General features: G+C 36.3%; 1 protein-coding gene across 1 annotated transcript in view; it reads left to right on the forward strand.

The window, feature by feature from the left end:
- The window catches only part of LOC106880430 (glycine dehydrogenase (decarboxylating), mitochondrial), a 98,875-nt gene extending 91,158 nt beyond the window's left edge, over window positions 1-7,717 (forward strand). The window contains exons 24-26 of the mRNA XM_052970245.1: window positions 1,292-1,356; window positions 2,978-3,058; window positions 4,663-7,717. Coding sequence (XP_052826205.1) covers window positions 1,292-1,356; window positions 2,978-3,058; window positions 4,663-4,830 — 314 coding nt within the window. The 3' untranslated portion in view covers window positions 4,831-7,717. The remainder of the gene's footprint in view (window positions 1-1,291; window positions 1,357-2,977; window positions 3,059-4,662) is intronic.
- The last annotated feature ends 3,953 nt before the right edge of the window (window positions 7,718-11,670 follow it).

An 11,670-nucleotide genomic window follows, 5' to 3' on the forward strand; every position in this document is an offset into this window, starting at 1 on the left:
ATATATATATATATATATATATATACGGGTATTACAACTACAATTTCCATTTGATTTTCATTTTGATGTTGATGTACTTGACTCAATAGGGCTCCTCAAGCATGGCAGGTACTTTTGAATGGGCTGGGGCTGGTTATGCGAAACTGGTATAGGATACATCCGTGAATTCGCGTGAATCTATATATATATATATATGTATATATATGTATATATACACACACATATATATATAGGGAGAATTCACGAAAAAACAACAGACAAAGACAGGTGGTGTAAACAACAAATGGATGTATTAGTATAACGCTCTGGAATAGAGAAAGTCTTTAATGTTTCAAGCCTACGCTCTTCAACAGAAAGGAACACAGAAAGAAATTAAGAGAGAAACAAGGAGGGTAAAAACATGTGTGTAGTGGTCAGCGATCTATCATGGCAAATGCCATATATACATATATATATATATATATATACACACACACACACACATACACATATATTTGTATAGGTTGAAGTGGCTGAGTATTCTACAGTCACATGTACCATTAATCTATCCCTAAGCATGACAGTGTGTGTAGAAAAACTGACCCCTCCAACTTACAGGTACTGTCCACCAGACAAGCTTCTACTCCACAGAGTTCACATCTATACAGTTTCACCCCCCAAAGGCTTAGATTGAAATTGAAGCTGTGTGATAAGATTGAACCTGGAACCTAACGACTGAGAAGCTTACTACTCAACTACTCTACTGTAACTGCATGCACAAAACTGGTTTGTCCATATTCACGCATTCACACATCCTTGCTACGTATCCACAACACATCCACCCATGTTTATCTACCTCAGTGGCTCTTCACATAGGCAGTAGCACTCCTCCCACCACCATCATGGCTTACTGGTTAGGGTGTTGGACTCATGATTGTAAGATTGTGGTTTCGATTCCTGGGCTGGGCAATGCATTGTGTTCTTGAGCAAGACACTTCATTTCGCTTTGCTCCAGTCCACCCAGCTGGCAAAAAATATTAATACTGTGACAGACCAGTGTCTCATCCCGGGGAATATATATGACATGGAAACCAGAAAACCAGCCCTTAGGAGCCAATATGACTCAGGAAGGCAACTTTACCATTATCATTTTAGTAGCAGCCCCTTGAAAAAGACAGAATGATCATCCTCTAAACTCTTTTAATCATAGCTCTGCTCAGTCAGGGCTGATTTAGGTTAAACAGCAATACATCTACCACTACTAGTAATACTACAACCATCACCACTATTAACAACTTTTCTCTTGTTACAGCAATCCGTCAAGAAATCCAAGATATCACCGATGGAAAGCTGGATCGTAAAGTTAATCCATTGACTGTAAGTATCCTTCTCTCTCTCTCTCTTCCTCTCTCTCTCTCTCTCTTCCTCTCTCTCTCTCTCTCTCTATCTTTCTCTCTCTCCCTCTCTCTCTCTCTCTCTCGTTGCTTTATTGTATAAAGCCATTTGCACCAAAAGCATGTATATATTGCTAAAACTAGGCCGAAACAGCTGTAAGATTAAACTTCTGTTCATCCTCTAATTCCTTATGTACTTTGTACTTCTATATGTAAACCAGGTTGGCAAAATAACATAGTCTGCCATAGACACCTGCGCTTTGGTTCTTTCTTTCTTTTTCTTTTCTTCCTTTTTTTGTCACTTTTGCTATGAATTAAATTAATGAATTCAACGGGATACACCGTCTGCAAGTAGTTCGGTTCAGCATATTATCCTCCATTTTCTAATTGTTACACACACATATATATATATATATATATATATATATGCTTACTATAGCCTCAGGCTGAACAAAATCTTGAGTGGATTTCTTACTCGGAAACTGAAATAAGACAGTCGTATATATGTGTATATTTGTGTATGTGTGTGCCTATATTTTGGGTTTGTACTCCCGCCATTGTTTGACAACTGATGTTGCTGTGTTTACATTCCCGTAACTTAGCGGTTCAGCAAAAGGCACTGACACAATAAGTACTAGGCTTACAAACAATAAATCCTGTGGTTGATTTCTTCGACCAACGGCGGTGCTCCACCATGGCCGCAGTCACATCACTGAAACAAGTAAAGCAATAAAATGTAGGCCATTTTAATCCCGAGCAAGGCAGGGTATCTCCGCTAGTATATATATAATCTTTCAAACTATCACACCAGCTCCTGAATATATTGATGAGGAAGAGGTCTTGTCTGTTTGTCTTTCCTATCATACATCTCACTAAAGACAGTGATGCATGTGTGTAATGGAGTGAAACTGGACAATGTCTCTCTCTCTCTCTCTCTCTCTCTCTCTCTAGCTAGCTAGTCCTCTAAAGATGAAGTATGTAGGTACTTCTGAAACACACTGCTTTTCTTCCTGTTAATTTTAAAGAAAGTAAAAAAAATTTGGTAAAATAACTGTGTCATTATTAACCCTTTGTATGTCGTGTGATATAAGGATGCATTTCCCTGGTGACCATACATCATATATGATTTTATTTATTTTTATTTATGTGCCCTTTTAAAGCCTAGCCAGGCTCATGGGCCCAGTTTCTATGGCATATGTATTCCCCCCCAGCTGGACGGGACACCAGTCCATCGCAGCGTTACTCAAGAAACAGGAAGAAAGAGTGAGAGAAAGTTGGGGCGAAAGAGTACAACCCCCTGCCGGAGCCTCGTGCAGCTTTTAGGTGTTTCCGCTCAATAAACACACACAATGCCCAGTCTGGGAATCGAAACCGCGATCCTCCGACCGCGAGTCCGCTGCCCTAACCACTGGGCCTTTGCGCCTCCACACATCATATATGATACACATTCTTAATTTTTGTCAGCCACCAGAGAAATTTCGGATTTATGAAAGGAAAGCTTTATATTTACTCAGAACATATGAAACAAAATCTAACTTGAAAGTCTAAAAACAAGCAGGAATATAATTAATAATGAATGTTTTGTTGTTCTTTGTTTCCTAAAGATGGCACCACACTCTCAGTCTGTTGTCATGGCAACCAATTGGGACAGACCATATTCCAGAGAAATTGCAGCATTTCCTGCCGTAAGTATTTCCTTGGTGAATTTTGTTATTTGCGTTTCTGATGAGGTCTATGCCGCTGAGCACAATCTGTCCCCTACAACTCATCTTCCTTCCTTCCTTCCTTTCTTCCTCCATCCATGTCCATCACTAACTACATTCCCCTCACCCCATCACTTCTATATACACACACACCCTTGTACTTAAGGGTATGCCCCAACACCATTTTCTGTCATTCTCTTTTTTCTTTGTCCAGCTGGGATAGTCTTTCATCTCCTCTACTGCAACACTTCTCTTTCTGTCTCTCTATCACACTCTAACATTTCATGACAAGGCTACCGTCCTTGATAATATTCCAGCCTCAGTTGATTCCAAGATGAGTTGTCTCACCTGGCTGGTGACATTCAGGTGTTCTGCAACACTTGGTGTCATCTGAGGAGCTTTCCTTGGAGGTTGTCCCGCAGCAAATTTGACATGTAAACAAAACACACACTCTCTGTATGTGTAGCCAATAGTGTTTTATATATGTGTGTGTGTGTGTGTATGTATGTATGTTGATACTAAAAGGCAATCTTTATATCCTACTTAATGCAGATGTATTATAGAGCATCTATGTGAGAGGGCCTCTGAATGTGAATACTGCAGTATTTGGTGCTCTAATAATACATCCACACTTAGTAGACTATAAAGATTGCCTTTTAGTGTGTGTGTGTGTGAGATAAGAAGTTTGCTTCCTTACCACATGGTTATGCTTTCAGTCCCTCTGTGTGGTACCTTGGGCAAGTGTCTTCTGCTATAGCCACGGGCTGACTAAAGCTTTTTGTGTGGATTTGGTAGATGGTAGGAAGCCTCACACACACACACACGGTAGGAAGCTTCACACCTAGTCTTGACATGGTGTGATAACTGTAAATGAGCGTTACCACCATTCAAGCAGTATCATTCGTTTCCAATTTCCTGCTGTGGAGAAATATTGCTTTAAATGGAATGAGGTGATGGTTGGTGACAGTAAAAGCATCAAACCATAGGGAATCTGTCTCAAGATATTTCACCCAACCCATACCAGCATGGAAAAGTAGACGTTAAAATGATGACAATGATGATGGTTGTTTACTTGGTTTTATTTCATGTGTATAACAAAGTTATGACTACATTTTTCACAAAGTTCAAGCATGTGTAAATGTTAAATTATATATTTAAAAACCCATGGCACACATAGGCACATTCTTGTGGTACGTCATTTGAGACCCATTGTAATTAAGGTGTAATTTAAGGGAAATTAGCTGCTATTTCTAGCAGGCTTGAGCAGACTTCATAAAGGTTTGCACCAAAGCTTAAAACAGCAGCCGAATATCCTTCAAATTACTCCTTGATGTCTTAAAAGAAGATCTCATTAAAGACAAGAATATTCCAACTGCAATCTCCATCAAAGGGATCAAAGAGATCCATTGGAATCCTTTGGTATTTCTTCCCCACATGGTACACTTCGGTCAAAGAATCAGTTTGTTCCAAGAAATGCTTGAAATTTTCTGTTTGTCTGTCTGTCTGTCTGTCTGTCTGTCTGTGTCGTGTCTATTTGTTTTTCCCTATTCATTGTTTCATTTTTATTTTGCTTTCAATTTTTATAGTCATTCATCAGGCCAGAAAATAAAAGGTGGCCAGCTGTCGGTAGGATAGATGATGTATACGGTGACCAGAATCTAGTGTGTTCGTGTCCACCAATGGAGGCTTACGAATCGCCTTTCATGAAAGAATCAGCCAATGAAAATCTACAAGAGCGAAGAGCATCCAACTAAAAATTGAAGGAATGAAGAAATGACAGACAACATAAAACAATGAAAAAAAAAGACGTGTCAATACATATATATATATATATATATATATATATATTGTCAGTAGTTGATATATCTCTAAAAGAAGCACACTCTAAAACATTAGAGCAGTAATGTATTTTTTTAGGAAGTTAAAAGATATGGCCAGTTATAGCGTGACCATTGGTTTTGCTCCTTTAAAATGCTTAGCATTATAAGTGACTCATCAAACTGAGATATGTCTGACGAGTCGCCTATACTGCTAAGTGCTTTATAGGTGTGAAGCCATTGGTCACTCTGTAACTGGTCATAACTTTTAATTCTTGAAATATACATATGAAAAGAAGAGCATTCCTTGAAGTAAAAGTGCGAAGATAAAGAGCTTCTTACAAATTGAAAAGGAAAAAAATTAATAACTTTTATATATTCTAGACATCATTAGAAGTGATCAGGGGTCAAGAAATGTTACTCCATACAGTAAGGGCCCTGTTGATTGTTATGGCTGCTTACATTTGATCATGGGTATTTGTACCTAAAATATATAAGGGTTAATAAACTTTTCCCTTTTTACATTATAAGAAGCTCTCTGTCTTAATTATTTTACTATTTTGCTGCTTCACACACTTAAATACATATATAGTTTCGTCGCTTTGAGACCGTGACCTCTTCACTGACAAAATTCCGTGCTCACGGAATTTTGTCAGTGAACAGGTCGCGGTCTTAAAGTGATGAAAATAATTTGGCAAATTAAATCTAAATGTTGAAGAGAATCTAACGGTTTTTGTGTGTTTTTAAATGTCTTATACACACCTTCCATGCTGCAATTGTTTTTGTGTGTGTGTGTGTATATATATATCAGGAAAAGTATATGTGCATGAAACAGCTTTAGATTAAAATAACAGTGTGTATAACATTTATAATATATATACAAATGTGGATTGGCACTGGCTGGAATGTCTCAGAGAATCTTCTCAATGAGTACTGTGTTTTTTTTTTAACATAAATCTCTGGGAAGTTTCGCTGTTCAATGTTTGTATATACATAAATGTTATTCACACCAGTGTGTGGGTGTGAAAATAATTTTTTTGATGCAGTATAAAATATGTGTGTGTGTGTGTGTGTTTATTCTTTTGTATGTACAAATGAAAAGGAAACTATTTCACTCAATACAAGTATTAGAGTTTATTTTTATAAATTAAGAATCTGAAGTTTTAGGCATTTGCTCTGTTGTGTCTGTAAACTGTTGGAAACCAAGAAAATTTGAAACAGCAATGGAGCAAAACAAACTTCAAATGAGTGTTACTATGAGTGTAGATAGCACTACTGTATTCTGTCTCCAAATGTAAAAGTCTTTAATGTTTCACCAGGTGGTGAAGTAGTGGTTTCTATTCCTTCTACCATGATACCAGAGCTACCCTGGCTCACACCTGTTGGGGGTCCCCATTATGTAGGTGACATGACTCCTGCTGCATAACAGTACAAAATGAGTTGGATCCAATAATGTGATTCTGAGATGGATATATAGGTGTGTGCACATGTGTGCAATGAAAATGCATGAACACATTGGGCTGCATGATTTACTTATTTTGAAGCATTTTCAATGATTTAGAGAATTCCAGTTAGATTTTTACTTTCCCCCATTATTGCTTATCCCAGTTCTAATTACACTATTTTTTGTCCATTAAAAATTTTTTTGGGATGTACTGTAAAAAATAGTTTTAATGAGAAAAGGATATTTTTATTTTTCAACAGTCTTTTGTCTAAAAGGATAAGACCACAGTTAAGGCTTTAATGAATTGAACCAATGTCTAAGAGATATGAGGTCACATTTAAAAAGACTTCTAAAAATTGTTTGAAAATAAATTTAAAGACTGCTTATCAGAGGCAGCTAAAAATGGTTTCTAGTCACCTCTGATGGGCAGTCTCAACACCACACTTTCAGTTGCAGTTCATACTGGAGTTTGAGTGGTAAACCAAACTAAGCACTCATAGTATATACCTGTTACTTTACCTCAGTTGATGAAAACTTCTTATATATTTTGTAAAACCAGATTTAAATGTTTTGAAGTCTTGATGTCAAAGTCAAAGGGCTCTTCATGGTTTGAAAGATCATTACTTAAAATTGGCTGAACCTGTTGAAAGAATAAGAGTAATACAAGTGTGACACTGATTTTCCGAAATCTTTGGTTCCAAAGCCAATCTGGGTTATTGATTTTTTGGAACCAGGGGTTCTAAATTTGCTTAAAAAGTTGAATGAAATATATTAGTACAAATAATACAAGTTTATTAATACTGTACTGTACCAGGTACCAGTAAACTAGTTTTGATGACCATTGGAATTTGAAGTTCCTGCTTGTAAATTAGCATGGATTGTAAACAATTCCAGACCTTCAGTGTCCAGAAACTTAGTGTTGTACCTGTACTTGATACTTGTATTTCTTTTAATGGTTGTTATTGGCTTGACTAATTTTTTGTGAGTTTTTAAGACAGACTCTAAACTTTGATTCAATTTAAATGTGCTGACAGGAGACATAACTGAAGATTTAAACCTTAATTTTACATGCATTTGTCAACCAATTATGAGAATGGATTTAAAATATACAGCGTGGAAATTTAACAAATTTCATCTCAAATTTTTTTTCCTCCCAAATTTTCCTACGAAATGGCTAATCCTAAGTTTTACAATAGTTTGAATGGTATGAAAGTTGTTGGTAAAAATAGTTAGACTATATTTTTTAACAAATAACTCTTTCCTATATAACATATAATCACTGCAACATATATGAAAGAAATGACTAGGATATAGACCCAGTCTATATCATCAAATACAAGATGTCAGATTTTCAATAAAAAAAAAAGGTGGAAAGCATAACCAAGTTGTTATCATTTAATTTGAGTTAGAATTCTGTTTTTTTTTCTGAACAAATATTGTTTTGTTTTTAATAAAATGATGCTCCTTTTGATGTGTTGGGGTATTGTTGCCTTCAGGTCCTAGAAATAGCTAGTTAACTAAGTGGTTTTCTTCTTAGGTGTTGGTACTGGTAGTTGGCATATCTTTCTTCTTTTAAATCATTTTCACATTGTCCAGTATACGTTTTTATTTTCTGTTTCATTATTTTGTAGCACTGAGCTGACCTCAGCTTCATAAATCTCTAACAGTGCATGTCTGGATCTCAACAGTTATCTCTTGGGGTAGGAATCTAGTGTGACTTACATGTAATTATATTTTTCATATTGGGGCTGCAACTGTAAGAAACTTTCCTCGAACATCTATTAAACATTTTATTATACCTGTGGCTATCTGGGAAATGCTTATCTATCAAGGCAAGGAACTTTTTGCCTATGTTTGTCTTAACATTCAAAAACAAAGAGGTGAACCATATACTCTTTCTAAGTTTGTTTTTAGACTTCATATATTTTATGGTAGCGGTTTACACTATCTTCTCTTTGATGCCACCCTTAGCCAAGGCTTTATTATAGTAGGAGACTGCCTTATTGAATATTTCCTTAGAGGAGGCATGATTTATGAAGCTGAGGTTATCTCAGTTTTACAAAATAATGAAACTCAAGAGAAAATGTATATTGGACTATGTGAAAGCAATTTCAAAATGAGATTATATTAATCACTAGTCTTCTTTCTGACATGTAGTCAGAAACAACCCACTAAGCTAGCAAGCCATATCTGGTACCAGCAATGTCCCACACATCATCAAGTGGAACATCATAGAATGATTCACACCATACACTAATGGATCAAAAAGGTATGGGACTTGTATAGCCAAAAGAACTTATATCCTTTCTAAATCCAAATATTCCACTGATCTACTGAATTCTGGATCCAAAATTTGCATCATTATCAAACTAAAGAACACCACCCTCTCTAGATTAAGTGTATAGTCTCACAAACTTTAACTCTCCCCTGTTGATTTAACCACATATCTCCCCTCCATACTTTTTTTTTTTACTTAATCCCTTTTTTCATTTTCGTCTGACTCTTTCTCATTTTTTTCTTAGAGAGCAGGCATGTTGTATTCTGAGCCTGTAAAATTGCCTAGTAGAACACGACACACTGTACAACTTTGTTGAACTATTGTATTGTCAGAGGAAGAAAACTTCTAGTAGCTCACATTTAAATCTTGCGTATATTAAATTATATTTATCTCTCACTGGATGGAGTACTATTCTCTTGATCCCACCCATAATGGAACAGTATAAAATATATCTTTTATCTGTTTCAGTCATTAGATTTTGGCCATGCTGGGGCACCACCTTGAAGAACTTTTAGTCAAATGAATTGACCTTAGTACTTAATTTTCTTAAGCCGAACCACTAAGTTATGAGGACATCAACAAACCAACACCAGCTGTCGAGCTGTGGTGGGGGACAAACACACATACATATATGATGAGCTTCCTTCAGTTTCCGTCTATCAAAACTTTGGTCATTCTGAAGTTGTCGTAGAAGGCACTTGCCCTAAGTGCCATACAGTGGCACTGAATACAAAACCATGTGTTTGGGCAGCAAACTTCTGATCGCATAATCTTTCAGTATCTTACGTGATATTATTTTCATGTGTCTCTTTGTATTTTGCCATCCCACTTGCTTAATTCATACCATTATTTCCAGAAAAACCATATTATTTGACGAAAATGAAAATGATATGCTAAACTTAATGATCATCTCTATTTGAAACTAGTACCTTCTTACATACAAAGCAATCCATCCTGATAATAGGATTTTGCTCTTTTTACTAGGAATTTAAAATCTTTTCTAGAGCTTATTATGGACTGAGCCACATCAATACAAGTTCTACTGCAAATTTCTCTTTGTCGAAGTAGACAGATAAAACATCCAAGGCACTTTGGTCTTTCTCTTAATATGTGAAATTTCGAAGATGGCGAGCTGGCAGAACCATTAGCACAATGGACGAAATGCTTAGTGGTATTTCGCCCATCACTACAAGTTCAAATTCTGCTGAGGTCGACTTTGCCTTTCATCCTTTTGGGAGTCAATGAAATAGGTACCAGTTACGCACTGGAATCGATGAAATCGACTACCCAACTCCCCCACATTTCAGGCCTTATGCCTATAGTAGAAAAGAATATGTGAGATTTCTTTGCTGTAAATATTTAAAAAAATGTTAAGAACTCCTTCGGTCATGAATGGTCACAGGATAACATCTAGAAAATTACCCTCTGAGGCACAAGTCCGGGCAAGGTTGTTTATTGAAGACCAGCAGTTATCCATGCATACCAGCCTCTCCTCTCCAAGCCACTGATGTTATCTAAGGGAAAGGCAGAGGCCGATACATCTTGGCACCAGTGAACTGGAACAATGTGAAATAAGATGTCTTGCTCAAGAACACAACACACAGCTTGGTCCAGGAATCAAACTTATTACCTCAATGATTGTGAGACCGATGCTATAACCACTGGGCCATCAAATAAATACTAATTCAGGATTTGAAGTCCATTAAGAAAGTAAGTAAACTGCAACTTGTCAGTGGAAAGTGAATTTCATTTGTTTGACGTATATTGCATATAAATAATGGAGTGAACTTTATTTGACTCTTTACCTATTCAAAGTATTGTTTTCAGACTTTTCACATGTTCTGAGTAACATAAAGCTGGTAATCTTTCAGTTTAGGGAGGTAAAAATACAAGGGAAATAACTTGACGTCTTACTAGTATTACTCTGAAATCTGTTTTTTAAAAAATTTTTTTTTTTAGCTGTTTATAAATAAATCACACACGTGATTGAAGTTAACTGTTTATATATAAATCACACGCCTGATTGAATATCATACTACCGGCTGCACAACAACTTATGGTAATCTTCCAGTATAGGGAAATAATGGTCCAACTAAAGCGTTTGACCCGAGCTCAAAAGTATTAAAAAAAAATTAGTGTAATAGGTGTAAAACAACTTGCTGTGAACGAATATGAAAAAAAAAAAATGCGGGCTCGCGAATGAGTGAGGTAGAGAGAGTACGGATAATACTCGGTAAGTTATTTCCCTTGTATTTTTATTTACTTTTTTTACCTCCCTAAACTGGAAGATTACCTATAAAGCTTTTCCGTCCATGAGTCCCAAGTTATTCTGGTGGTTGAAGATATGTGGGAATGCGTATCATATATGATACACGTATGCCAGTGAAATATGTCCGGCGTATCACATGTAATACACAAGACAGAGAAAGGGTTGTTCATTGTTTTGTTTTATTTCCTAGCATAGTTTCGATATCTATGAAATTTAATCCCCAAAATGGAAAATTCTCAAAATGGGAAATGAGTTGGTTGATTACTTTGTGATTGCCAAAATAAACATTATTAAAAAAAAGTTACGAGGGAAAGGAACATATAGGATAATATCCATAGCCTGTGTTGGTCATGCTTGGGAATCCCTCTACAAGGTCTAATGACAGTTGCTTCTGATAGGACCCTATGGCGGAGGTACTTGAGGACTCTGCCCCAACAACAAGTTGTGGACCAAGGGTAGACCAAGAAAGAGAGAGTTGGATAATATTGCGCATTATTGAACCATGGACAGAATCTCGCATCTTAGCTGTTGTTCTGTCTCTCCATGCCATTAACCCACTGGTTTACTGGGTCTCCCACTTCTAGGTTCAGTAAAAAATGAGATATTTAAATCTAACACAGCATCAGATCATTATTGAGAACAGATTTAAATAAATATCCCATTTTTAAGCTTGTTCTTGTTGCTACAGAGACGACCTTCTGAATAAAGGTATTTATAATTAGTTCAATAGCATTGCAAGTTGATAGAGGTTTCAATCTCCACTTATTAAAGTTTTTTTTTTAAAAA

The sequence above is a fragment of the Octopus bimaculoides genome, chromosome 8 (assembly GCF_001194135.2).
Source record: "Octopus bimaculoides isolate UCB-OBI-ISO-001 chromosome 8, ASM119413v2, whole genome shotgun sequence".
In the NCBI taxonomy this organism is placed as follows: domain Eukaryota; kingdom Metazoa; phylum Mollusca; class Cephalopoda; order Octopoda; family Octopodidae; genus Octopus; species Octopus bimaculoides.